General features: G+C 35.7%; 3 protein-coding genes across 3 annotated transcripts in view; 2 read left to right on the plus strand and 1 right to left on the minus strand.

Moving 5' to 3' along the window:
- The window catches only part of LOC107487529 (uncharacterized), a 41257-nt gene extending 31410 nt beyond the window's left edge, over nucleotides 1-9847 (plus strand). Inside the window, exons 48-63 of the mRNA XM_016108187.3 lie at nucleotides 82-430; nucleotides 511-609; nucleotides 692-844; nucleotides 1836-2028; nucleotides 2236-2728; nucleotides 3373-3550; nucleotides 3653-3789; nucleotides 4581-4707; nucleotides 5680-5901; nucleotides 6005-6364; nucleotides 7158-7316; nucleotides 7396-7680; nucleotides 7756-7971; nucleotides 8100-8152; nucleotides 8422-8530; nucleotides 8982-9847. Of these exons, the coding sequence (XP_015963673.1) occupies nucleotides 82-430; nucleotides 511-609; nucleotides 692-844; nucleotides 1836-2028; nucleotides 2236-2728; nucleotides 3373-3550; nucleotides 3653-3789; nucleotides 4581-4707; nucleotides 5680-5901; nucleotides 6005-6364; nucleotides 7158-7316; nucleotides 7396-7680; nucleotides 7756-7971; nucleotides 8100-8152; nucleotides 8422-8530; nucleotides 8982-9320 (3472 nt within the window). The 3' untranslated portion in view covers nucleotides 9321-9847. The remainder of the gene's footprint in view (nucleotides 1-81; nucleotides 431-510; nucleotides 610-691; nucleotides 845-1835; nucleotides 2029-2235; nucleotides 2729-3372; nucleotides 3551-3652; nucleotides 3790-4580; nucleotides 4708-5679; nucleotides 5902-6004; nucleotides 6365-7157; nucleotides 7317-7395; nucleotides 7681-7755; nucleotides 7972-8099; nucleotides 8153-8421; nucleotides 8531-8981) is intronic.
- A 3045-nt stretch (nucleotides 9848-12892) lies between these two features.
- On the plus strand, nucleotides 12893-21277 carry LOC107487531 (lon protease homolog 2, peroxisomal). Its single transcript, XM_052262329.1, is given in 17 exon segments — nucleotides 12893-13274; nucleotides 13599-13711; nucleotides 13811-13913; nucleotides 14158-14327; nucleotides 14918-15009; nucleotides 15315-15494; nucleotides 15579-15662; nucleotides 16413-16520; nucleotides 16552-16785; nucleotides 16875-17081; nucleotides 17587-17717; nucleotides 18153-18366; nucleotides 18862-19164; nucleotides 19378-19572; nucleotides 20037-20282; nucleotides 20434-20535; nucleotides 20835-21277. Coding segments are annotated over 17 exon segments (2673 nt in total). The 5' UTR covers nucleotides 12893-13167; the 3' UTR covers nucleotides 20919-21277.
- A 389-nt stretch (nucleotides 21278-21666) lies between these two features.
- The window catches only part of LOC107487532 (uncharacterized), a gene marked incomplete in the record, with an annotated part of 18834 nt that continues 12981 nt past the window's right edge, over nucleotides 21667-27519 (minus strand). The window contains 10 exon segments of the mRNA XM_016108189.3: nucleotides 21667-22423; nucleotides 23335-23420; nucleotides 23806-24045; nucleotides 24124-24328; nucleotides 24987-25270; nucleotides 25357-25545; nucleotides 26254-26488; nucleotides 26964-27088; nucleotides 27090-27361; nucleotides 27445-27518. Of these exon segments, the coding sequence (XP_015963675.1) occupies nucleotides 22264-22423; nucleotides 23335-23420; nucleotides 23806-24045; nucleotides 24124-24328; nucleotides 24987-25270; nucleotides 25357-25545; nucleotides 26254-26488; nucleotides 26964-27088; nucleotides 27090-27361; nucleotides 27445-27518 (1870 nt within the window).

Below are 27519 nucleotides of genomic sequence, written 5' to 3' on the forward strand. Positions count from 1 at the left end.
GTTTGACAATATTTTTTATATACACATTTGAGGGGCATATTAATTTACAGCAAACCTGTCTTACATGCCTCTGCTTTACAGGGTTATCCAAATCATTCTGGAACAGAATTATGAAATTGAACACCCCTTGCTGGCTAAAACAATTAGAGTCTATGCTCCTTATTGGTTGGGAGTAGCAAGATGTCCTCCACTCACATTTAGGATTCTGGTCGTGTCGGGAAAAAGACATATGGCAAAGATTACATCTCAGGTTGAGATTAACAAGAAAAATGCATCGATACTTGAAGAAATAACTGAAGAGGAAATATATGATGGCTACACAATTGCATCTGCTCTTAACTTTAATGTGTTGGCTATCTCAGTTGCTATTGCTCACTCAGGAAATGAACATTTTGGACCTGTTAAAGATCTTTCTCCTCTTGGAGATATGGTAATGTATAAATTTAACTGTTTAAGAAGCAAGAATTCATTGTAGAGATGTTTCTCATAATTAATTTCTTATATGCATAGGATGGCTCGTTGGATGTATATGCATACGATGCTGATGGCAATTGCTTGCGGCTTTTTGTTTCTACGAAACCATGTCCCTATCAATCTGTTCCAACAAAGGTTGTTACAGATGATCAAACTTATGTACATGTTTCCACATAGTCCAGTTTTTATAATCTTGTATTTGCAATTGTCTGAACAGGTAATATCTGTCCGGCCATTTATGACTTTCACAAACAGGCTTGGACGAGATATATACATCAAGCTGAGCACTGAAGATGAACCAAAGGTCCTGCATGCATCTGACTCAAGGGTATCTTTTGTGTGTCGGGGAAATGGACCTGAAAAACTCCAGGTTGGCTATAGTTCATATTTGATATATTGCAGCAACAGAATTAATACCAATGACTTGTTGCCGGTTCGAAGGCATAAAGGCTATCTCCCCTGATGTGTGTTATGTGTGAGGCAAATTCAGAGTCCAACTCACATCTGTTTTTGCATTGCCCAATAGCTTTTTCTTTATGGAACAATATGTTTAGCATTTTTTATGAATGTTGGGTGTGCCCTGTAACCCTAGACCAATTTCTATTTACTAGGTTTGTTGGGTTCTGTAGTCGAAAATAGGGAAAATATTTGTGGCGATGTGCAGCTTTTGCCACTATTTGGACTATTTTATTGGAGCATAATGCACTCACTTTCATGAAAGATTTTCTGGCAAGCATGTTTTAAGGGATACTATTAGATGCTTAGCATCTAGTTCGTGTAAATCTCATGATCTTTACAGAGTAATTTTCCTGTTGGACTTGTTGAGAGACTATAAAGCTATGCTTTATAGATAAATCTTGTGTTTTTTTGCTTCTGCTTCTGAGAGGGGATTCCTTATCCCCCAATTTCTATTATCCTTCCCCTGATCTAATTTAATTCACATTTCTCTTTGTGGAGGGAAATTGTTACATTTCAAGTTATGAATTTTTAATGGTATAGTTATGTGTTGTATTATTATGAGTAAATTTGAATTATTGGGATTTTGTTGCTGTCTGAATATGGTTGCATCATTGTAAAAGTAGACTATTTTGTATTACTAACAAAAATAATAGGGCCTAATTAATTTATTATATTAGAGTTGTATAATTGTGGGTGAACATGAGCAAGAACTGCCATACCTTAGTATGTCAAATGAGAGATTATTCAAGGTATACTAACAAAATAAAGCATGGCCATACAGTTCTGCATTATTCGATGACCATTAGTGATTTAGATGTTGTTCTCATCGTATTAGTTATTATCAATTCTTGTCATCCATAATCTATTGTTTAATTCTAATTATACAATTTTGATTATTTCAGGTGAAACTAGAAGACACTGATTGGTCATTCCCTCTCCAAATTTCAAGAGAAGACACACTTTCTCTAGTTTTAAGAACACATGGTGGTACTCTTAAATTTTTGAGAACTGAAATTCGAGGCTATGAAGAAGGATCCCGTTTTGTTGTGGTATTCCGCCTCGGATCAACTGATGGTCCCATCAGGTATGCCACTGGTGTAATAATATATACATCTAGTTAATTGGAATATGTATATATGGCATAATGGCTTTCCTCAAGCTACATAAAGGAACTCACGTAAGGGCATGCTTATGGGTGCATTTAAAAACAGACATGCATGCTACATTTGCTGTCTTTACAAACAAGTTTTTATGGGATATGATTTGGGGTTTGGCCTCTCGTGTAGTTTCTTGTAACAACAGACAAGCCACTTAGTATTCGACAGTCAGGATTTGGGGAAGACGCCTGGATTCATTTGCAACCACATTCAACAATAAATTTTTCTTGGGAAGATCCATATGGCGACCTCTTTTTGGATGCTAAGCTTAGTTATGTTGATAGTAGTCCATTATGGAAAGTTGATTTCGGAAGGACCGAATTATCTTCTGCAGAGCTTGGGTTGCAATTTGATATCATTGATGGGGGAGATATAATAACTGCCAGGTTCAGAGATGATAGCATCCTGAAGTCAAGTTCACATGAAGATATAAGAGGTTCAATGGCTGGTGGAAATAGGGGGGTTTCTGGGGTTCAGGTCGATATGCAGAACAGTGCTATACCTTTTGAGATTTTAATCGAATTGGGAGTGGTTGGAATTTCTATGATAGACCATAGACCAAAGGAGCTCTCTTACTTATACTTGGAAAGGGTCGTCTTATCATATTCAACTGGATATGATGGTGGAAGAACAAGCAGGTAACAACACTTGGTTGGTTATGTTAATATTATGAGTTTTTTGGTGTAAGCATGACAAGCTACACAAGAGTGTGCTTGTGTGCTGCATGCATAATCTTGTGTTTGTTCATAAATACTTGTTGAATCTTTTACTTATGGTTCTGATTATGCACTTCATTTTAATTTTTATTGGGTAGATAAGATACTTTATTGATTTTGATTAAGAACTAACAATATGACAAAAAATAATTTTGAATATCTGCGGAAAACAAGTTTTAGCTTATGTTTTAGGATTCTGTTGGGAGGATGTAGAACTTCTTTATGAGTAAAGTATTTTGAGTCTCTGAGACCTTTTCCTATTGAAATATTATCTGTCAATTTAAGTGTTACTTGATTATGCTAGGGTTCCTGCTTTATAGGACCTATACCTTTATGTTGCATACCCTGTTACTTTTTAATATTGAATTCTGATCTCTACCTTGTGGTCGGTAGTTCCCTCTGTTTATGACAATCTATCAATTTTATTTGACAAGCTGCGCACTAAGAAACTATAAGGTCATAGTGGTCATATGTAGTTATGTACCGTTGTTCTGTTTTCTATTTCATATTTTGTAAGATTATTATGAATGCTTCATGAAATTGATTGTCAGACACTTCTTTTACAGGTTCAAGCTAATTTTTGGTTATTTGCAACTTGATAATCAGCTTCCTTTAACATTAATGCCTGTGCTCTTGGCACCAGAGCAATCCCCTGATGTGCAACACCCAGTGTTCAAGATGACAATTACTATGCAGAATGAGAATAAAGATGGTATTCAAGTTTACCCATATGTTTACATACGGGTATGTTTTACCTTATTTGATGCTAAAACATGATCTTGGATATTCTAAAATATTTAAATATCGGGCTATCTATTATTCCTTTATATTTGACTGACACTATAGGTAACTGAGAAATGCTGGAGACTTGATATTCATGAACCTATTATCTGGGCTATTGTGGACTTCTACAATAATTTGCAGCTGGATCGATTACCTAAAAGTTCAACTGTCACAGAAGTTGATCCAGAGATACGTTTTGAGTAAGAACCTTACTTCTTTTTTATGTCTTCTTAACTACAAATCTTTGCATTTTTTATTTTTTATTTTTTTCTGCCGAGACTTCCAAGTATATTCTAGCTAGTTATATTTTTTGTTGGACTTCCAATTTCCTTCATCAGCATCAACCAGGCTCAGTGCTGTCCGCTGGCAAAGCATTCATAATCTAATCTTCATTGAAAGGCTATACATCTAAATTTTTCTCTTACAATATTGCAAATTTTGTGTGTGCACTCACGTCTATATATATATATATATGTATATATATATATATTGCAACACGCAAAGGATGTTTGGTTAATTCAGATGGTTGGACAAACAAAGGCCCTCTTTAATAAGTCACTTGGAATATAATCCATGCAAAATCCTTTTTTTCTGGATTAGTTAAATTGCATCCCTTAGTATTGATTAGCTTATTGTTTTTTTTTTACCATGGTTAAAAAGGGCTTTTTCATGAATACCTTCATCAAACAAACTATTCCAAGGTTGCTCTGTACAGCTTATTTAAATCTAATGCCCCTTTTCTTTTGCATGAATCGGATCTTTTATGAAAGGAGGAAAATGTATCTACTGTTGGAGTTTGAGGTTTCCTCAGTAGGTAGCATTATGCAAATATGAACAAGGCTTAATAAGCTGTTGTGCCCTGGTTAAGCTTGAGATGGGATAGCTCCTTCTACTCAAAACTAAAAGTGATTGATTTATGCTAGTATTTATATGTTATATGATTTTGGTTGAAAAGAGTGTGATTTTTTTAACTTCATCTTTAATCTTGCAGCCTAATTGACGTTTCAGAAGTAAGGTTGAAGTTGTCCTTGGAGACTGCACCAGGACAACGACCTCATGGTGTCTTGGGCATATGGAGTCCTATACTTTCAGCTGTTGGTAACGCCTTCAAGATCCAGGTAAGCTATCTAATCTAACATAGAGCATTGCCTGATATTGTGATTGTCATTCACACTAGATTCTCCTTGCCCTTCTTTTTTCTTGAAACTGTTGTGTAAAATAGAGATCAATACCAATAAAATTAAAGTGTTAACATGATGTATGCGGTTTTTTTTTAACCCTTGTCTTTTTGGGAGTTATATTTTCTTCCAAGATTGGGCCCTTATAAGTACTATAAAAGAGGTAGCAACATTTGTTCCCATAAATCGTAATGGCCTACTAAACATCACATATATATACATACCACCTTGCATCTCTCTCCTTGATATACTGACACCTCAATATGCTCCTAATTCCTTTTTACATTTTATGTGATCATGTCAAATTTCCTTCCTTTTCTTAAGAGAAGGGGAGCCTCAGAGAAACAATTGAGTTGTCTCCGTGTGATCTCAAGGTCACGGGTTCAAGCTGTGGAAACAACCACTGATGTAATAATATGGTTAGACTGTGTGAATTACACCTTTTGGGTGCGGCCCTTCCCTGGATCTTGCGTTAACGCAGGATGCTTGTGCACCGGGCTGCCTTTTTTATTTTTACTTAAGAGAGGAAATATGTACTTAGGATAGGATAGTGTGTTCTCCAAAACAAAGGAGGGAAACAAAGATTGAATGATGAACTTGGAAAATGAGCTGTCCAGTCTGCTTCTTTCCTGGAATTAATCCCTTGAGAAGAACATAAGCAAAACTCCAAACAGGAAGAACTTTTTTGGCCACAATGCAAGGATTGTGTCAGCTTGTGGTACTTGCAACATGTTTGTTTCATTGTGAATGCATAATGCATGCACTTGGCTTTTAGTCCAAAAACTTAGTCTACGCCACAGTTCATCCTTTCATTATTTAGCTACATTTTCCTCAATCCAACGCCATGGCTTTCAGAGATATGAGGTGACTCTGTAAATTAATAATGATGACACTCTTTTCCTCCTCCTTCAGGTACATCTGAGGAGGGTGATGCACAGAGACAGATTCATGAGGAAGAGTTCCATTGTTCCCGCCATTGGAAACCGTGTTTGGAGAGATTTGATTCATAATCCTTTACATTTAATATTTTCTGTTGATGTGCTTGGTATGACAAGTTCAACGTTGGCTTCTCTTAGTAGAGGGTTTGCTGAGCTTTCCACAGATGGACAGTTTCTGCAATTACGGGCAAAGCAGGTAAGCATCTTTATTCTAATTTCTTCTTTCTTATTTTTTTTTATTATCTTAATTTTTTGGTTTTGTAATACCATGCAATCTAATGTTAACTTCCTTGTGACAGGTTAGATCAAGGAGAATCACTGGGGTTGGCGATGGGATTCTTCAAGGAACAGAAGCTCTTGCCCAAGGTGTTGCCTTTGGGGTCTCTGGTGTAGTGAGGAAGCCTGTGGAGAGTGCCCGACAAAATGGTCTCATAGGATTGGCTCATGGGCTTGGGCGTGCCTTTTTAGGTTTTATTGTGCAGCCAGTAAGTGGGGCACTAGATTTTTTCTCATTGACTGTTGATGGAATTGGTGCAAGTTGTTCCAAATGCTTGGAGGTTTTCAACAACAAGACCACCTTCCACAGAATTAGAAATCCTCGGGCTATACGTGCAAACGGAGTACTTACAGAATATTGTGAGAAAGAAGCTACTGGGCAGGTGCGTTAATTAGTTGCTTTACTGTGAGTGTTCTTAACTCCATAACTTCTCTAAATGTGATCTAAATGACCTCAAAAATGAAATTTACTAAGAAAAGGCACCATTAATGTGAACTACATCACCTTGAAAACCATTTCAAGTTTGTGGGTTTATTTTTCTCTCTCTCTCGTGTGTGCGATATTTTTTTTGGGCAGAGTGGTGATCTTCCGCTTTATATTTTTGTTTATATAGCTGCTAATCTCGTGTTTAAGCAGAACTTCTTGAGGAAGTTACATTATCAATACATAAAAAATGAGCTCCCTCCTGTCACCGTAATAGCTGCTAAGGCTTTGATCTGATGATTGAATTTATTGACTACTGTATCAAGACACAAGAAAGAAGTTTCACTAACGAGATACTTGGTAACTGTGATGCAAAACATTGGCCTCGTAGCCTATTTCAAGGTTACAAGAAATAATTTTAGGAGGGCGAGGGTATTTCCTTCCCTTGCAATCATGTAATGTATATGTAGCAACAAATTGGTATGAAGCTTGCTTTCTTTCTTTCTTTTTTTTTTTCTTTTTGTGAAATTAGAGACGTGTTATGTGAGAAGAAGAGCATCCGGTGTCCACTTACAAGGTGTGCACCAATATGCATATCAAAGTTGAGTCTGGTGTAGATGCCTACCACATCCAATTGCTTTTGTTGTTTGTTTTTAAAGCTTCTGTGTCATTAACTGTAAATTTTATGTACTATATATTGTGCAATACTTTATATATGCGTTCTTTCTCATTTTTTGTTTTCTGGATTTTAGATGGTGCTTTACCTTGGAGAGGCAAGTCGGCACTTTGGCTGTACTGAGATTTTCAAGGAACCTTCAAAATTTGCATTGTCTGATTATTATGAAGAACATTTTATTGTTCCTCACCAGAGAATTGTTTTAGTTACCAATAAACGAGTCATTCTGCTGCAGGTTAGTTCAAGGTACTTTATTCATACGGTTTGTTCTCTCATCTAGAGAGTAACTTAATTGATTTTCCCCTTCTATCTAGTGTCTTGCTCCTGACAAGATGGACAAAAGACCGTGTAAAATCATGTTTGATGTGCCTTGGGATGAGTTGATGGCACTGGAATTGGCAAAAGCTGGTAGCAGCCAACCTTCTCACTTAATCCTACACCTGAGACACTTCCGGAGATCTGAAAAGTTTGCTCGAGTGATAAAATGTAATAGTGTGGAAGAATTTGAAGGAATAGAACCCCAAGCTGTTAAAATATGTTCAGTGGTGCGTAGAACATGGAAGGCATATCAAGCTGATATGAAGAGCTTGGTTCTGAAAGTAAGTGATAATACAAACATTCATTTCAGGAAGTGGAATAGAAATTTTGACAGAATTATTTATTCCTACTTCCAGGTTCCTTCAAGCCAAAGGCATGTACATTTTGCCTGGAGTGAAGTGGATAATAGAGAACCTCGTACATCTAACAAAGGCATTATCAGTTCAAGAGATATTTCATCACATAATGCAACATCTGATGATAGACGGTTTGTTAAACACAGCATTACTTTTACAAAAATCTGGAGCAGTGAACAGGAATACAAAACCCGTTGCTCGTTATGCAGAAAACAGGTTCTTTAATATTCTCCTTTACACAATCCTGATATTAATATCTCTCAAGTATGCATTTGTTTAGGAGGTCATAAAACTAAGTAGTGTTTTTTTTTTTTTCAAGTCTAACAAGCCATCTTATGTTTCAGGTCTCACAAGATGGTGGAATATGTAGCATTTGGAGGCCTGTGTGTCCTGACGGGTAATGATCCATCTCATTTTCACACATTATTCCCTGTCCCCATCCGTCCTCACCCCCTGAACTGATCAGATTCCCTCACGCTTCCTATGAATTGAAGCAAAAGTGAAACGTTCTCTGCCATTTCTATTGATGTAACCGTTCTACAAGCATTAAGGATTCGGATTAAGCCATGTGGAATTATGAAATCCATTTTTGTTACGATAAGCAATGCACAAAAGATGTGCCTTTATGCAAGTATTTGTAATGCAAAATCAATTTTATGTTTCCAGATACACATATATTGGGGATATAGCTCGTGGTGGCATCCATCCTCCAAATGTAGCTGCCATTTACCGCAAGGTTGATGGACATTTTGCTCTCCCGATGGGGTATGACCTGGTAAGACTATAATTAATGAGCCTGGCAATTTTTTTTTTCCAGCTAACCAAGATGTTATGAGTGGAAATTTGTGGCCAAATTTTTATGTACAACGAAGTTAAATCAGTTTTCCCTAAATGCTTTTCAACCAATAGCAGATACGTTTTTTCTTAATTTTTAAATTAGTTTCCGTATCAGTTGGTATTTTCTTGCACATTTTCAGACGATACCAGTGGATGTACTATAGTAGAGATGACATTGATTTCAGTGCACTTCTCTATTGTTCTGCATATTTGTAATTTGTCAGTTGAATCAGACACGATCTTATTGTTCAAATGTCATCTTATAAAGAACAATGAGTTTGACTATGTTTTTTGTTCTTCCCACAATGCTTGCACTATGATGGTGGACCGGATCAAATTTGGTATCTATTTACATTTTTCGCCTAACAAAGGATTGATGCCTTCCGCAGGTGTGGCGAAACTGTTCAGAGGATTATGTCAGTCCAGTATCAATTTGGCACCCAAGGGCTCCAGATGGGTTTGTTTCTCCAGGATGTGTTGCTGTTGCTGCTCATATGGAACCAGAGCCTGATCTTGTATACTGTGTTGCCGAGTCATTAGTGGAGGAAACAGAATTTGAAGAGCAGAAGGTTTGGTCTGCACCTGAATCGTATCCATGGGGCTGTCACATTTATCAGGCACAGAGTGATGCATTGCATTTTGTTGCTCTAAGACAAATCAAGGAAGAATCGAACTGGAAGCCCATGAGGGTCCGCGATGACCCTCATTGTCCATTGCAATCATCATAAACAATTTTTTTGGGTTAAGGTTCTTTCTTGGATTGCCCCTTTCTAAAGAATACAGTATTGTAAGTTGGACGATCGTGGCTGTGTTACTTGTATGGTAGCAACTAGGTAGTGCTTTGCTTGTAAAGGCACTAGTATGCGGGAGCGCAAATGCAATTTCCCTTCTTTGCTAAGGACTGGAGAGCATTGCTATATTGCAAAGACGCGTTTGGTGGTTTATATTTCACCACACACATATTTCATATTTGATTGTGGCGTCCACCAGTTAGTTATACGGTTTACACACTACACTCGAAAAAGGGCTAGCTCGTGGGGTATGCTTTAGAGATTCATTGCTTGGTGACTCGGTTTGAACATACATGTTGTGAGCTGTTGAAAGATTGTCTTTTATCTATAGGATCAGTTGTAAATGCGCATATCAAATTTATGTATAGTGTTTTTTCTTGGCTGATTTCATTTTCAGAATTGTAATGTACGATAGCATTTTCATTTTATATAAGTCAATATCTGTACGGTGCTTATGTAGTCCATCTTCGTTTGGTGAGAATTGAGATAAAAAGAAAAGCCCGCAGTTAAAGCCTGCATGATCTCTCTCCATTCGTGAAGATGGTGGCATCCCCAGCGCACTATTATTCAAACAAATAAATGAATGTGGATTATCACATCCCAAAAAAAAATGTGAGAAAAAGAAACACACCCACACGTGATGGGAGCTAAAAGCAGCTAAGCTATGGAAACAACTGATAGTGAAGGTATGATAGGTACTAGAAAGAGAGAGAAGATGAAGCTAGATAGAGTGAGATATTTCTCTTTTTAGTCATTATACAGGGGACTAGTGTGTCGATACTCGATAGCTAACTTAATAATAGCCCAACCACTTCTCCACGGTAGAGTGATAACGGCATAATCTCTAACTTACTTTCTCTAATTTTGGCTAATATTGTTAAAGACATAATCATTTTATGTGTTTTTTTTATTAATTTAAGCTTTTTAAAGAAGTAATTTTATCACATGATATTTTTTCTTACAAAGTCATTTTATGTGTTCATGTGTCTTATAAAAATTTAAAATTTATGTGTCTACGTATTTAATATCGTGTCTTATATTTGTGTCAGTATTCATATATTATAAGTAGGAAAGCTTTGGTCCTGTACGAATTTTAAAATTAGATAGTTATATTTAATTTGTTTTTGTTGGTTGAGGATGGAATCATGGAATGTTTATTTTAGTTTCACATATTGATTATACTACCAATCATTATTACACGACTAAATTGGTTTTTTTTTTGTCATAATTTTGTGTCACGGGTGACTAATTGGTTTAATTAGGAATTTTTCCTTTTAGACAAAAGAAAAATTCAAACACAAGTTTTTAGTTTAATATTGGTTTAAAAAAATTTGCTCTCAAATTTTTTTCTAAATAAATTAGCTGAAAGAGTGAAGACTGATTAAGTTATTTATATTATTAGCCATTTAGCCCTACGTTTCACTTTGAATAAACTATTTGATTACTCTAATTTATATAAAATAGAAGGACAAATCCAATGTTTTGATAATTCTTTACTGTAAGCTAAAATGCAAGCTTTATTAATGATATCATCAGTAATAGAGACACTTTGTTCAACTAGATAAAATGACTATGAAGATGCTTCAGTTAGTTATACCTACCTCTGCCTCCATGCAATAATTTTAAATCTACTTGGCGCTACATACAAATGTAGCACGTAGCAAGTAGCAAGTGAATAAATTGTTTAGTTAGGTGCAGAGTGAGAAGAAGCAGGACCACAAAGGCAAGCTAACTACCCCAATCTAATTCCAATCCAAGCAATTTCATTAGTCATTATAGCCATATGAATACCTACAAATATAATAGAAGTAAATGGTAAAATTTATTACGAAAAAAATATAAATTTTTTAAATTATTCATCAAAAGATTTTTTTAATTAAATTTATCTTTTAAAAAATTTAAATTGATTATATTATTCTTTCTATCACTTTTGTTGCTCATAACATTAGAATTTGCTTATATTACACATTAAGTAACATCATAGTATATACCTGATGTCCTAATTGGCTATTAATACAATAATTTATGAAATTAAATTAAATCAACTTTAAATTGAGGAATTTTAATACCTCAAGATTATTTTTACTTTGAAATTGATTTGATTTAATTATATAAATTTATCATGTTAGCAGCTAATTAGAACGGTTATATGTATGTTGTGGTCAGTGTAGTGTTATTATTTAATATGTCACATCAACAAATTTTAATGTTGTAAATAACGAAAGCGACAAAAAGACTAATATAATTAATTTAAAATATTAAAAAAATTAATTTAAAAAATCTTTAAAAGAAAAATATAAAAATTGAGTGGTATTTCAGATTGGGAGAGTATTGGGAATCAGTATTAATTGTGTACAATGTGTATAATAAATTAAAAAAAATATAAAATTAAAATTAGATCATTAATTAATTATTTAATTTAAAATTTTAAAATTAAGATTAATATTTAAATTCATTCACACTATGTACGGTTATTTCTAATCTACGTTCAAAATTGACCGTCATCTTCTCCGGTTCTTACCTTGCGTCACTGAATTTCTCCGGCCATACCGAGGCCGCCGCATCCTTCCGCCGACACCGTCCTCACCTCCGCCGGTCAGCCCGATGCGCCTTGCCCTCCGATGCTCAGCCTAACGTTGCTGTCGCTATTTTCGTGCCTCTTTTCCAAACTGGCTTCGCTTTATCCCATTCCTTCAAGTCTCTTCTCATGGATGATACCAGCATGCTCTTCTTCTTCGGATCCAAGCATGGTTAGCTTTTTCATTATTTGAGTCCTATGCTTCACAACTGCTTTTGTTATGACTAGTCCTTCAAAATTATGTTTCACCACAATAATAGTTTTTTTCTATTTATTCATCTTCTTCTTCTATTTTAATGGTCAATTTAGAATGGCCATTTTAGTAGGTATGCGGATAATTATTTTATTTTTATGTAGATGATTATTTTGATTGGATTGAGTTTAGTTATATATAATTAAAATATATTAGATGTTCAATTCATTAGGTATGCGGATAATTATTTTTATCCGTAAGTGGATAGTTATTTTTATTAAGGGTGAGTGGCGTGTGGCAAACCAAATAGCGATGGTGAAATGAAATTATTATTGATGAAGGTGGGGTGGTTGCCGATTGCAGATAGTTATTTTTTGAAATAACTAACTGGATTTTTTAAAAATTTGAAATTTAAAATTGGAGAATTTGAAATTTAAAATTTGATGTGAAATAACTGAATAAGAATTTTTAAATTTATTATTTCGTAAGTAATTTTTATTTTTAACTCATATTGTACACATTGTACAAATATTTCATTGTCTGTCTACTCTACTGGACTCTTTCAGATTTTGACCTTGACCACTTAGCCAATATGATATAGCAAATTAGCAATACACAGTGGGAAAACATAAAACACATAAATACATAATAGACCAATAAGATTAAAGAGCAATACCACTACCCGAAACGGCATACGTGTTGTGGATAGACCTGAAAATTGAGCACATTCATAAACACACACACTGCCAAAATTACAGTAAAAACTAAAGGTCCAAATTTGGATGCGACTTCCTCACACACTGAAAGCTAAGCGCCTAAGCCAATAAAAACCAAACCAACGAAACATACCTTACTTCTCAGCTCTGACACAACCCAACCGTACGCCACATCCCATTTCACTCCTTTCTTAAGTTTCTTCTTTTCATTCGATTCGTCTTTTCAGTTTTTCTCTTTTCGCTTTTTCAATTATTTCGCTCCTTTTTTAGTTGTTTTCCTCAGAAGACGAAACGAACATGGCGGAATCGGTGGAGCTTCCGAGCCGGTTGGCAATCCTTCCTTTCAGGAACAAGGTGCTGCTTCCCGGCGCCATCATCAGAATCCGCTGCACTTCTCCAACCAGGTTGGTTCCTCTACCACTTCAGCTCCCTCACATTCATTTCTTTGGTCGCTGAGAAAAATAAAATGAAATTTATGTGATTCAATCGTATTTTGATTCTCCGAGCTCAAAAATCCTTTCTGTGATTTTGCATTACTTAGTCTGTTTCATTAGGTAACTTTGTGCGGAGTTTCCCCTCGCGCTTTTTAGTTGATGTAACCATTGTGTTGTGGATGGACTCTGCTAACTACTGCAATGCGTTTTCCTGTGCCTATATGTTATAGTTTCCGAGTTAAACTTTTTCACTATATGGCGTGCATGTGGATGTGTTCTTGATTGAATATGCAGTGTGAAGCTGGTGGAACAAGAGCTTTGGCAGCGAGAAGAGAAGGGGATGATTGGCATCTTGCCAGTTCGTGATGCTGCTGAAGTTAAGCCAGTGGGTCCCACTATGTCTCAAGGTGATACATTGCTTAGTAGTTTTCTTTTTTCCATTTCTTTTAAAGGAAAAAGGAGCATATTGTCATAATGGTTTTGTTTACTTTCTCTTGTAATCGTAGGTCTTGATTCTCTAGATCAAAGCTCAAAACTTCAAGGTGGTTCATCTGATTCTCATAAACTTGATGCAAAAAATCAGAATGATGTTGTTCATTGGCATAACAGGTATATCTCAAATGAGTTTCTACTATATAACATATATATTCAGACCATATGTAAAATATTTTCATTTGATTGATTTTGATTAAGTTTGTTGACTTTATTCTGTTAAATTAATTGTTCATATTTTATATTTGTACCTTAATTTGGTCATGTTACTAGTATGGTCTAAAATAGTAATTTATATCATGGAATTATGAGAAATTAAATCCTCAGATTGAGGTGAGTTTTAATAGACCTTCAATTCCAGGGGGGTAGCTGCTCGAGCATTACACTTGTCAAGGGGAGTGGAGAAACCAAGTGGGAGGGTCACGTATATAGTTGTTCTTGAAGGTTTGTGCAGATTCAGCGTCCAAGAACTAAGCACAAGAGGGACATACCATACTGCAAGGATCTCCTCCCTTGAGATGACTAAGACTGGTAAACTATTCTTCCCCGTCGCTTAACATCAGCTACTACATAGGAAATGGATATTTTAAATGGATATTTTATGCTGAGGATATTACTTTCAGACTTTGTTCTCTTGATGTGTCTTTTTCTCATTTCATCTTTGTAGCCATTTAAATCACTAGCATTCAGATAATAATTATAATTATAATATTATGTAGAAGATAAATACATGTAACAATATGTTCCACCCAAGGATATCACCATGAAAAATTGCACTACTGGATGTAAACATTCTAAATTATGGTTTTGTTTTCTTACTATGAACACATAGATCATTGAAGCATGTTGAATATTGAACAAGTAACTGGTATTGGAAAATATGATAGTGCTAGCATGGGTAGGCTATATGTGTCATGGCGAATTGGTTAAAAATTTGATTATTCTTTTAGTATATAGTTGTTGTAGCTAACACCTAATGTTCTCTATGTTTTCCCTTACCTATACCTATATTGATTTGTAAGGGAAAAATAAAAAGAACTTTGAATTATTATTATTATTAATATAACTCCTTTGGTTCATTATCTTTGAAGAAGCTGAGTTGCCTCCATTTTCTAATGTAGAGATGGAACAGGTGGAGCAAGACCCTGATTTCATAATGCTGTCTCGCCAATTTAAAGCGACTGCCATGGAGCTTATTTCTCTTCTAGAGCAGGTAGAAATTTGTAATCCAATAATAAATGGCAACATTGACTAAAGCATGGAAGACTGTTTAGCATTGATCTTTGAAAAGTTCTAGCTTTCAGTTAAGATCATTATATATTTCTAATCCATGATTGCATAAAGTATTTCTTGAATATATAAAATGGAATATCTGGATCTAGATTAGGATAGCTTGTAAATAATATAACTTGTTACTTGACTATTGTATCTTAGCTATGTACTCTCGAGGATATTCTGTGCCTGTTCTGTTTCAATGTCAGATTAGCATTACTTGCTTATATGTATGCTTGTTTATAGAAACAAAAAACTGGTGGAAGGACAAAGGTTCTTTTGGAGACTGTCCCAGTTCACAAGTTGGCTGATATATTTGTTGCTAGCTTTGAGATAAGCTTTGAAGAACAACTGTCTATGTTGGATTCAGTTGATCCTAAAGTGAGGCTTTCAAAAGCAACTGAATTAGTTGATAGGCACTTACAAGTAAGTTACAGGATATATGATGCTTCATATGGATTTGATTTTCCATTGTTTGTCTTTCATTCGGCTTTTGTTCATTGCCAACAGTCTATACGTGTAGCAGAGAAAATTTCACAAAAGGTTGAAGGACAACTGTCAAAATCTCAAAAGGAATTTCTTCTGCGTCAACAGGTTAGCTTTCTCACATCATATCCTAAATACATGGTAAATGCAAGGGTACAGGTGAAATACCGAAAGGGATTTATACCATAACAAAGTTAAATTAAATTAAATCTTTCAAGCTAGAAGCTTCCAATGACAATGACTTCTACGGTGTAAGAGATTTATTCATGTGTAGGAGCTAGTGATACAGGCTATAGCTGGCTGTGAATGGCAGTTTGTGAAAACTTTTAGTGCCTCTATTATCACGTTGTTTAGGCAATCAGCATGTCTTATAGTTTGCTCAAATGGTGATTTTTGTACCTTTTGGATTTCTATAAATTATATACTTATTCCTCTCTGTAGAAAATATTAAGTGGAAATATAGGGAGATAGAAAGAGAGTATATCAATACTATAAGTCCGTAACTTGTTAATAAATATAAATTATATATTAAACGAGTTACATGTAACAAAGCTCGTTAATCGTTATACTAAGGCAATGACTTATCGTTTAGAAGCATAACATGAAAAGATTGTTGTCCTCTAAGGCTGCTAGCTGTAGTTTTTTAGATGATATCGGAATAGCTTTGCCCCCAAGGACTTGGGCGTGTTTGCTTTCTTCTGGCAGCAATTTGATGCAAATGGTGATATATTATTGCCAAGGACTTAAGTCTTTGCTTTTGGTCGATGTTGTCACAATGAAGTATTTTTTGTCTCTATAGTCTTGTTTGAGCTTTTATCTGATTGAACTGCTCTATGCTTTTTGTAATATATATTTTAGATGAGGGCTATAAAAGAGGAACTTGGTGATGATGATGATGATGAGGATGACCTTGAAGCTCTGGAAAGAATATAAATTTCAATTTCAAAAAACTCTAGGATCACCATGGTCCAAGTATTTTAAAATTTTATGTAGAAAGTCAATTGACTTTAATGTGATGTTATCCCTCAGGAGACTTAAAAAAATGCAGCCCCAGCAACCTGGGTATAGCAGTTCACGGGCATATCTGGAACTTCTTGCTGATCTGCCATGGCAGAAGGCCAGCAAAGAAATTGAACTTGACTTGAGAGCAGCACAGGAGCGCCTGGACAGAGATCATTATGGTTTAGTCAAGGTCAAGCAACGGATAATTGAGTACTTGGCTGTTCGCAAGGTGCTTTGTTACATCCCACCTATAAATAGCTAGTATTCTGTTGCACGGTGCAGGATAATGTATATCTGATTTAAATATTTACATTGCAGCTTAAGCCAGATGCAAGGGGCCCTGTATTGTGCTTTGTTGGACCGCCAGGTGTTGGGAAAACATCATTGGCATCTTCTATTGCTTCAGCTTTGGGCAGAAAATTTGTGCGCATTTCCCTTGGTGGTGTCAAGGATGAAGCTGATATTAGAGGACACAGGAGAACATACATTGGAAGCATGCCTGGGAGGCTCATAGATGGACTAAAGGTTCACAATTCAACTTGAATATTGAATATAGTATCTGTTTTGTGTTGTATGGTATTTGCAATGCTTGGAGGAAGCCATTGATGGCTAGAGGTTTTATAATACACAGAATGCCTGCAAGAGCTTATATGCTTTTGGCCATTCGCTTTTTGGACTCTCCTCTATGTATTTCTCTTTAATCCTGGAAAATGTTTTCTTTAAGGAGAGGGAGGCCACTAAGACTGGAAGTTCATTCAAAATAATTAGAGAAACATAAATTTGGAAATGTTCATTGAGAGCTTAAGAAGTAGTTTCAACTTGATTTCATGTGGCTAAGTTAATTTATCCTTTCGCGATCGTATGATGTGAGGTTATTTTGAAAAAGCTGCGTGTTTATTTTTCTTCATGTACACATATAAGATACACTTTTAAAGTATAAAATTGGGCCAAAATAGATAGAATTTATCAAATACTATAATTGCTTTTTCCCCTTAGGAATCTCATACTGCTTTTGACATCTGACCTTTAGAGAGTAGCTGTCTGCAATCCTGTCATGCTGCTCGACGAAATTGACAAGACTGGTTCTGATATTCGTGGAGATCCAGCTTCAGCATTGCTAGAAGTTCTTGATCCAGAACAAAATAAAACATTCAATGATCAGTATCCTATAATCTTCATTATATCTTCCCTCTCTTAGTAGTAAGTTTTGCCAATTCATGTAGAAAATCTTTCTCTGGTGGAGAATGGTTTCAGAGTTTTCTTCTTAGTTTTAAATGATGCAGTATCAGTTATCCATTTCCAGATTGGGTTAAATTTTTTTTCTATCTTTCCATTTCCACCATTACTGGAAAAAAAATCTGCAAGATTAAAATTATTTTTGTAATTGATTATAAGAAAAATAGCCCGGTTTTTTTTTATTTTGTATCAGCTGTGAAATTCAATTCATCAAGGATGATTCAGCAATTTTGTATGGGAATTATTATATTAGTCTTTTATATCCCGAGAACAAGTTAATTTCTGTTGTCATAACTATCTTTTATTGCACAATGCAAGTAAATATATAAATAATCCAAGGTTGTTCCTTAAGTGAGATAGCTATTTGAATGTTCCATTTGATCTTTCCAAGGTAATATTTGTGGCTACAGCAAATAGGGCACAGCCGATTCCACCACCTCTCCTTGACAGGATGGAGGTCATTGAGCTTCCTGGATATACAGCTGAGGAAAAGCTAAGCATAGCCATGCGGCATTTGATTCCTAGAGTTTTGGAACAGCATGGGTTGAGTTCTGAATTTCTTCAAATTCCAGAGGTATGTTTTGACGTAAATGAAATTTTTGAAACAGTGAGAAAAATGGTTCTCATTCACTGGAAGTACATATATTTTCAGTGCCATCAAAAAAAGAAAGAAGAAAAGAAAGAAATAAAAACCATCAAACAAATAAATTTTCTTTTACCATGTTCCGAAGAAAAATGAGACCTGACACTTCACTTGGGTTTAAATGGTTATATGATGTTCAAAATCCAAAATAATATTATTGTGTCCATTCAATCAGTCCTTCCCAAGTGTGCATAATAGTGGAAACTTAGCTATATTTTTTAATGTCATCATACATTTTCTTAATTGAGCACTGGAAGTATATCTTTAGTAGTCCCAAGGGGCTGCATTCTTTGCTTTCACATTGTCTACTAAACACAGTGGAGCTAACAAAAATATGCTGCATAGTTGTAAAGAGATACTCTATACAGTTTATCTATGAAAGCAATTTTGTTATATAGGATGCTGATCAGCATTATTTTAATGAAGGGGATGGTCAAGCTTGTTATTCATAGATATACTAGGGAAGCTGGTGTACGAAATTTGGAAAGGAATCTCGCTTCCCTTGCTCGTGCTGCTGCTGTAAGAGTAGCAGAGCAAGAACAGTTTGTCCCACTAAACAAAGGGATGGAGGGACTAGCTACACCACTTCTGGAAAACAGACTTGTTGATGGTGCTGAAGTTGAAATGGAAGTTATACCAATGGGTGTCAACAATCAAGACATTTCAAACACATTCAGGATCACCTCTCCGTTGGTTGTTGATGAAGCCATGCTTGAAAAAGTGCTTGGGGTAAATGAAATGAATTTAAGTCCCTACATTTTTGGCATATGATTTGTTTGCTTCTCTAAATGTGGTACTATGTTGTACTGCATTTTTAGAGTGTGGCTCTAATATATTACGTGAACGGGAGCTTTGTATGTGATGTCCTCTTGAAAGGGATCTTATATATGTAATATGCTTAAAGGTGTGTTGCGCCTAATATGCTGATGTCATCAATTGCAGCCTCCAAAGTTTGATGGAAGAGAGGCCGAACAACGTGTGGCAACCCCTGGGGTATCTGTGGGGCTAGTTTGGACTAGTTTTGGTGGAGAAGTTCAGTTTGTGGAGGCTACAGCAATGGTGGGAAAGGGTGAATTGCACCTGACTGGACAACTTGGTGATGTCATCAAAGAATCTGCTCAGATTGCTTTAACATGGGTAATTGTCTATGTCTAATTGATTTTTAGCTCACTTTTCTCATGAATGTGTTTGTTCCTCCTAAATTTTCTCAAATAATATGTTTCATGCTTCATATATTCATAAGCCTTTACATAACCAGATAGGTCTGTAAGAGAATTGGCTCTTAACTGTTATAGGAATCTCCATGACTTAGCAATTTAAAGTGAGATCCAAGCTACCCTTATTCTTGAAACAGAAGTTGAACCGTAGGTTGAAACCTAAGGATTAAGTGTGTTACTAACAAAAATTCTTGAAAGCATTGAATTGTTCCTCCAACAGTTAGGAATAACATTTTCTTCAATCTGTTAGACTGAATTTTGGTCAAGTCAATTCCAGTATGCATGATGCACCTGTTAACACCAAGTGCCACTTCACTATTATTATACATGTCATAATTTAAGGTTCACTACTTGTTTCATTGATTATTAAGGATTTATTTATAGGTAAGAACAAGAGCAGCTGATCTTAGGCTGGCTGCCACAGAAGGCATTAATCTGTTGGAGGGCCGCGATGTACATATACATTTTCCTGCTGGTGCTGTACCTAAAGACGGGCCTTCAGCTGGTGTGACTTTGGTCACAGCATTGGTATCTCTTTTCAGCCAGAAAAGAATGAGATCAGATACTGCTATGACAGGGGAAATGACATTAAGGGGTCTCGTACTACCTGTTGGTGGTATCAAGGATAAGGTACATTTACTTGTGTCCTATTGACAAGTGTAAACTTTATGAAAGATGTTACTGGTAATGTATAGCGGTAGGTGCAAATACGTGATTTATTCTGCGTTCATCTTTAATGCTACAAAATTTTATTATTAGTGATTCCTTAATTTTTTCACAGATATTAGCTGCACATCGGTATGGTATTAGGAGAGTCATCCTACCTGAGAAGAACTTGAAGGACTTGGCTGAAGTACCATCCTCGGTGCTGAACAACTTGGAGGTAAGTTTGTTTCTACATTTTTGTTCAGCAAGTCTGGGCAATTTTATAGTTGGTGTCAAAATCCGTGTATCCAATCTGACACTTAATAGTGGACAGAAAGAGTAACTAGTATTAAGGTATATATATACACGTATTTGGTGTTAAAAAATTTTCTCCTTTTTGGACTTGAATACATTCTCAGATAGCATAGGCCATGTGCATATTTTTGTATTCAACTATCTTGCTTCACGAGGTCCTTAATGACTTCCATATCACTGAAATGAATCATTCATAGTTTCCTTTCTGAACTTTCTAAACAGATACATCTTGCAAAGCGAATGGAAGATGTGTTAGAGCAAGCTTTTGAGGGCGGGTGCCCTTGGAGGCAACACTCAAAATTGTGACAGTATTATCCTTAAGACCTTGACTAGCACGTCCTACATTCAACCATTTGGTCCCACCATGATCTATATGCATTGTCGTTAATATTGCGGCATTGGAGACCGCTCATTTAAATCTATTACGGTGGACGGTGATCGTGTTTGAGCAAAACTTGAGTAAGACACGGCTTGGAAAAGAGCTGCATATTACAGAGACCGACCCCATTTACTGTCGGTGCTCTTTTGTAACTTGTAAGTACATTTTTCTTTTCTGCGTTCGACTCGCAGTTAACCTACTCCCTTTTTATTCCCACTTTATTCTGTAAATTTTGTTGTATCAATGTAATTTTTATTGTGCATAATCTATTCAGTTTTTTCACCAACCAATGGAGCACTTCTGTATTCTCTCTCTGAGTCAGATGGTTCTATTGTCGCTTTTATGTATAACTAGAATGGGACCTACGTGTTACAGAAATCAAATAAACTATGAAAATGGCTAATATACGATATCCTCAATTTCTCACTATGATTTATAGAAATTATTTTCTTAAATTGAAAGATAGAGAAAGCATTCATCTATATGGTCAATTTTTTTTGGTTCGGAATCTATATTATTCGACTTTAGTTTGCACAAGAATAGTCAAATGATGGCAACTCAAAAATGTCTTCATGTGAGACGTAATTGCGTTCGTCAACTGCTTCCCGTATTGTTCTTTTGAATGGGAGCGGCTCTATTTTCATAATGCTGAGATGTTAAAACTTAAAAACATGATGATTCAAAACCTTCAATATATAGGAAAAGGGAGCTTTTATCACATCCGCAACCTCAGTGCACGTTAGGATGTCAGGCTTAATAGGAAATGCTATCCAATCACTGTGATCCTTCATACTATACTATTCCGTATAAAAACACCAGGAAATGGGAAGAAAACTGGTTTTAGAAAAAAAGGTAAAGAACGACAAAAATGGTAGACAAAAGAAAGGTTAGAGTTTCTTCCCTGGGGTATGAGAAAGAGAACCACTTTATATGCTTCTATGGCATTTAATGGCAAAATTTGCAGGAAGAAAAGAAATAAAAAATTAAAACCACCGAAATTTACAATGAAGAAACTGAGATCTTCAGTATTAACCTCGGAAAAAGCAGCCAATGTGGGGAATCCTACGTGCCTTTGTTGTACTCTCTGGTTTTTTACAATGAAGCAAAGCTACAGAACTGTACTTGATTGATTCTCCTGTACATATCTCTGAATGTATTTACACAGCACGGCTCAGAACCACAACGAAACAAGCCTCCTTCTCAACCAATGGGTTTGTCAAAAAGCTTAACATCCATGTTCACATTCTAATGCTTCTTTCCTCCTATTTGCTGTCATAAACCAGGTTCATGAGCCCAGAAAGCATCTGGATCCGGACAAAAGAGAGAAAAATCTTGGATTTCTGTATTTGCTATGTGCCAATTGACAAAGCGAGCTTGTATTGACTTGAACAGAAAAAGGATGACCGGCAAAAGCCAGCATTTATCATCTTCCCTGCAAGACAATCCATCAAACTTGAAAACAAGGACCAACATAAAATTTACTAGAAGCAAAGCAAAAAGCCCATCTAAAAGCAGTTTCTCAGAGGAGTAAATAAATGGTTTTATTTAAGTTTTTCTTTTTTCATCACAAAGCCAGTGCCTTATTTGTGATCACTCAAAACTCCATGAACAAAAAATTATGAGGGGCATCCAGCAGTTATTGGCAAGTGGTGGGCTACTGGAAAGAGATAGATAGAAGCTACAGACCCAAATTACCGTGGATGAGACCTTGGGAATTTGGCATCTCAAATATTGCTCTATGTTGAAATGTCTATAATGGACAAATGAAGATGGCACCAATTTACTCAGACCATGCTTACATCAGTACTGCCATAAGGTTTAGTGATCATTGGTCGTCATGCCAGTGCCTAAAGCTTTATCTCAGGATTATGCTTTATCTAATATAACATGTTATTCATTGGAACCTATATAAATTTTGAAATAGCATCCTTGTTTTCCAGAACTCTAGTCTTTTTATGTTAAATGATTATTCATTATGGACATATATGATTTACAACATCACTCTTCTATGTGTATATGTGTGATATTCTAGTTTGCATACAGCTTCAACATATAGAAAATAGAAAATAATTATAATAGATAACACGTGATATATTTCACACACAAAATCATTCCAAGGCTTCCTACAAAGAAACAGTTCAAAGATTAACAGACTCAAACCAGCCATCATGTTCAAATATGAGTTACTGTAAACACGGATTAGAAGATGCTATTATTCTTTAGGGTTGGCTATTTATTGTACTGCCAGAGGTAATTTAGATAAAAATAAAATATAGGTTGTTTGTAATACATGTCAATGTTGAATAAGATCAAATGGTGCCATTAAGAAGTTGGCACCCTTACCTCTTAGTATTCCGTGTATTTGCCTCATCAGGGTGCTGGAAGTGAGATAATGCATAATGAACAAGGCAACAAACAAAAGCAACTCCCTGCACACAGACACACACACACACACGTTAGATGAAAGCAGGAAATATTTCTAAATGGTTGCACATGAATATTATATCTTGAAAGGCTAAGAATTCAATTTCTAGAATTTTACAACTGTCTTCCCCTCCACCTATCATGTAGTGGCCATTCGACCTTGCCACCTTGGCTTGGCAATATCATTTTCTTCCCATTTTTATGGGCCACTGCTGTTTTCTTCCTTATTCTCAGTTTCCTTTTTATTTATTTATTTTGTCCCAAGTTGAGGGGGAAGATCATTACATTAGATTGATTAGAGGTTTTGTTTACAAGTGAAGCTTGCTTGCTGCTGTTCACTTATACACATGCAATAGACAGTTGGCTGAATTGTACAAAGAAAGAACTTACAATATTGGACAGAGAAGTGGCATTCCATAGTGCATATACTCTAGAAAGTGAAGCTCTTCTAGGTTCCTTGCTGAATAAAGCATTCAAACCAGCAGGGAATGGAGAAAGTAGAGACAATGGAAGGATTAACAAAACAGAAAGAAAAGCTGCAAGAGAAATCCAGTAGAACTGAAGCAACATGAGGAGAGTGACAGAAAGATCTGCTAAAAGCATCAAAGAGATCAGCAGCTGCACAGTGTCCTGATAGAGATACTGAGCATTAGATAACATTCAATTTATAGCTGAACAGTGAGATGAAATGCCAAAAAATTTAACTACCTGACGACCAACAGGTCTAGTGTTGCACAACAGCAAAGAAAGTGGGAATAGGAAGTCCCTTTTGAAGTCTAATGATCTCAAGGTAGCATCATTTATTAGGCCCCCATTAATTCCTCCAGTTATCCTTTTAAGAGATAATGAATTGCTGATGTAGGGCCAACTATGCTGCAGTTGCATCAGATTCTTTCCATGAGCCACATTTTTCCTGCCACGAGTATCCAAATAAGAATCCTTTCTAGCTAATAAACATCTAGTATCTAAAGGCAAACCATTAATACTCGCAGTACCAAACTAACTAGAACATTGTCAAGAAATGACGCAACTATAAAAGCTTAAAGAAAAAAGATATCAACGCTTTTTGCATCCCCGAAATGCCTTCTGCCGAGAGAGTTGAACAGTTTTGAAACATTGACAGAGCATAAGCACACAGACATTGTGTTGAACTCAAATATCAATTTAAATTAGCATGGGAGCCAAGGATCAACTCTAAACACCCATTGATACCATAAAAGGATAATGCACCATAAGATTCCAAACTGTTGTGCTACACTTGAGAATAACCACTTAGCACCTTTCTTATCCATCTAATGTTATCAGGTCATATTCCTAAACACAAGCATTATCTAAACTCTCATTTCTATCACTGACGAAATGACAATGGTGATGACTGATTAACAATATAAGCTTTATGGTTTTGAACAGTAAAATTTCCCATCTTCCTTTGAGTAAGCACCATTATTTACAGTTGGCATTTACTACTAATAACTCATAGCACCAAACTAAATAATTCATCCGGTGATGTTAATAGGATTGAGTAGAAAAATAAGGGCTGCATACAGCATTAACTTCAGATCATAAATTACCTTATAGCTTCATCAGAACCAACCCAGGTATCAGACTGGTGCAAATCATGTAGGGAATAATCACCTACTGCGACAACAATACCCAGCTGATAGTAACCAGAAGCAGTTGCTTGGAACCATCCTAGCTCAATTTTAACTCCATGGAACTCAAGTTGGGGGTTTGCATGGCTATTTATCCAATCAATAACAGGACCTAGTGCAGTACGAATTGACCCTTGCCTCACTGTCCGTAACTGAGCATTCAGGCCAGCTACCAAGCGATTCCAAACAGTTGCTGGGACATGCTGTGATTATAAAATGTGAGATTCATATATCAGTTACACGTAGAGGTAAATAAAAAACTGAAACAGTAAGATTCAACTTTAGACACCTGGCCAAGGAGGTTGGTCAATAGTGTATCGTTGTGAAGATTATAAGGTGCCATGTAGCTTCCATCCCCACCAAAAATTATGCACATGGGAAATCTCTTTTGTATAATTGATACAATATCTAATCTCTTCTCATCACCACCAAGGAAAAAATCAATGTATGCAACCATTAAATCTGGTGTTCCCCCAACCTGCATCAATGGTTTCTTAAAGACATTAATAAGGATGGAAATTTGAAGCCCACAACTGGAAGGTCATAGATTCCAATACAGTTAGTTATTCATGAAAATAGATGAGTTACACATTAAAGATTCAGATTTATTACATTAACATATATACATGGATAACATTGTTATATATAAATAATATTGTTTTACTTTTGTGAGAAAATAAGGGAGACAATGCAATATGGTAAGCTTGAGAGAACATCACCTGAATTCTCATGATATAGCTATATGAAGGGTTAGCTATATACAACAGTACCTATTACTTCTATAGTTCTATGTTACTCTAAATGATTCACCTCGTCAAAAACCTACTAGATTATTCCTTCAATATACACTAAAACCCACCAAAGCCCCAACACAAATTCCACGGGCAATGTTCACAACATCAAAGTGATCATCAATCTAACCCCTGAATCCTTTCTATTTCCTCTCACCCCTTATTGTCATGGACTCCACATATGAACACCCAGATAATTTATTACAATTGGATATTTTCCACATAAAACTTCCTAATTTGATATGTTTAGGACTTAAGGGCTTCTGCATTCTTGGATCTGTCTATTTTGTGTCTTCTCGATGCGAAAAATTGTAACAGTAATAAAAGCCACTAAACAGGAACTTCACATAAATTATTCCATGATGTTAAATACTGTGCTAGAGTGCAAATCAAACCTTCATCCCTTTGTACAAAGCTCGTGATCGACAGGAGCGTAGGCATGCATGATCATATTCAGATTTCACATATTCCTGAAGGCGACTAATTTTTACTCTTCGCCGCCAATGTTTCCAGGACCAAGCACAAGGATATGCAATAACTGAAAGTATGCTGTGCACTGATCCCTCCCACCAATCATATGCAGCAACAGAGTTGATCTCATCAATAAATCTATTAAATGCATCTTCATACCTGCATACCAGTTAGGTTAAATCTTAATTTAAATCATAATTATGACATTTTATAATATGATACAAGACTAAATGTTTATGTAATATAAGCTTTTCAAACTAGGGTTCTTCTTTATCTTCTCCTTATATAAAAAATGTTTGATACAGAATTTGTAGTCAGGAGTGTCTCCTGTACATAGACCTTTTTAATCTATATAAAATATTTCATACAAGAAGTTTTTCATGGTAAAATATCAGAACTCCAGAAATACAATAACCTCGACCTAAATAAAAAGGTATTTACTGAAGATCTACAATTCGAACAAAAAATTAGAATTAAGTGTTTGGTTGATGACAAGAAAAAAAATGCAAGAAAAATGTTCATACACTAGCAAAAATACAACTCTACAAGTGATTTGGAATTCATTCATACAACCCGCATACAGAGCAATATGTTATAAAGAATCCATGACAAATGAATATGTAGCTTCTCTTACACAATTTCAATTATAGCATGGGGAGGTGAATAAGGAAGATGCCAAGGTTCTCTGAAAGTATTAGGACCCATGAAGTACATTCTGTGCACATGACTTTGAGTCTCTTCAGCTCTAGCACCACGCACAGAATAGTACCTCAGAAAGAGAAAGAAGATACGGAAAACGGTGATGATTATGGTCTATTGAACTTGAACTAGGATATGAACCAGAACCAATCAACTTGATTCTTAAGGTGCTTAGTAGCAGAGCCAGCAGCAACAAAACCAATGATAACATTACTGAAAATGGCCAGGGACCCCCAAAAGTATAAATAAGTTCCTCTAGAGGTGTGTAGCAATTCGGCATTCTGTACTTGTCTGATATACATCTATAGGGACAATCTTTCTGAGTGACTCCCCCTGCAATAAAAAATGATTATCCTAGAAATTTAAGAGATAGCATAGATTTAGGCATCTTAAGGCAAGAAACATATCAAAGATACCTCGTACATATATGTAATTTGCACGATTTGGGAGAAGATCAAGAGGACAGGGAGTGCAAAGAAATTCATCAGAAG

This window comes from Arachis duranensis, chromosome 5 (assembly GCF_000817695.3).
Source record: "Arachis duranensis cultivar V14167 chromosome 5, aradu.V14167.gnm2.J7QH, whole genome shotgun sequence".
Lineage (NCBI taxonomy): Eukaryota > Viridiplantae > Streptophyta > Magnoliopsida > Fabales > Fabaceae > Arachis > Arachis duranensis.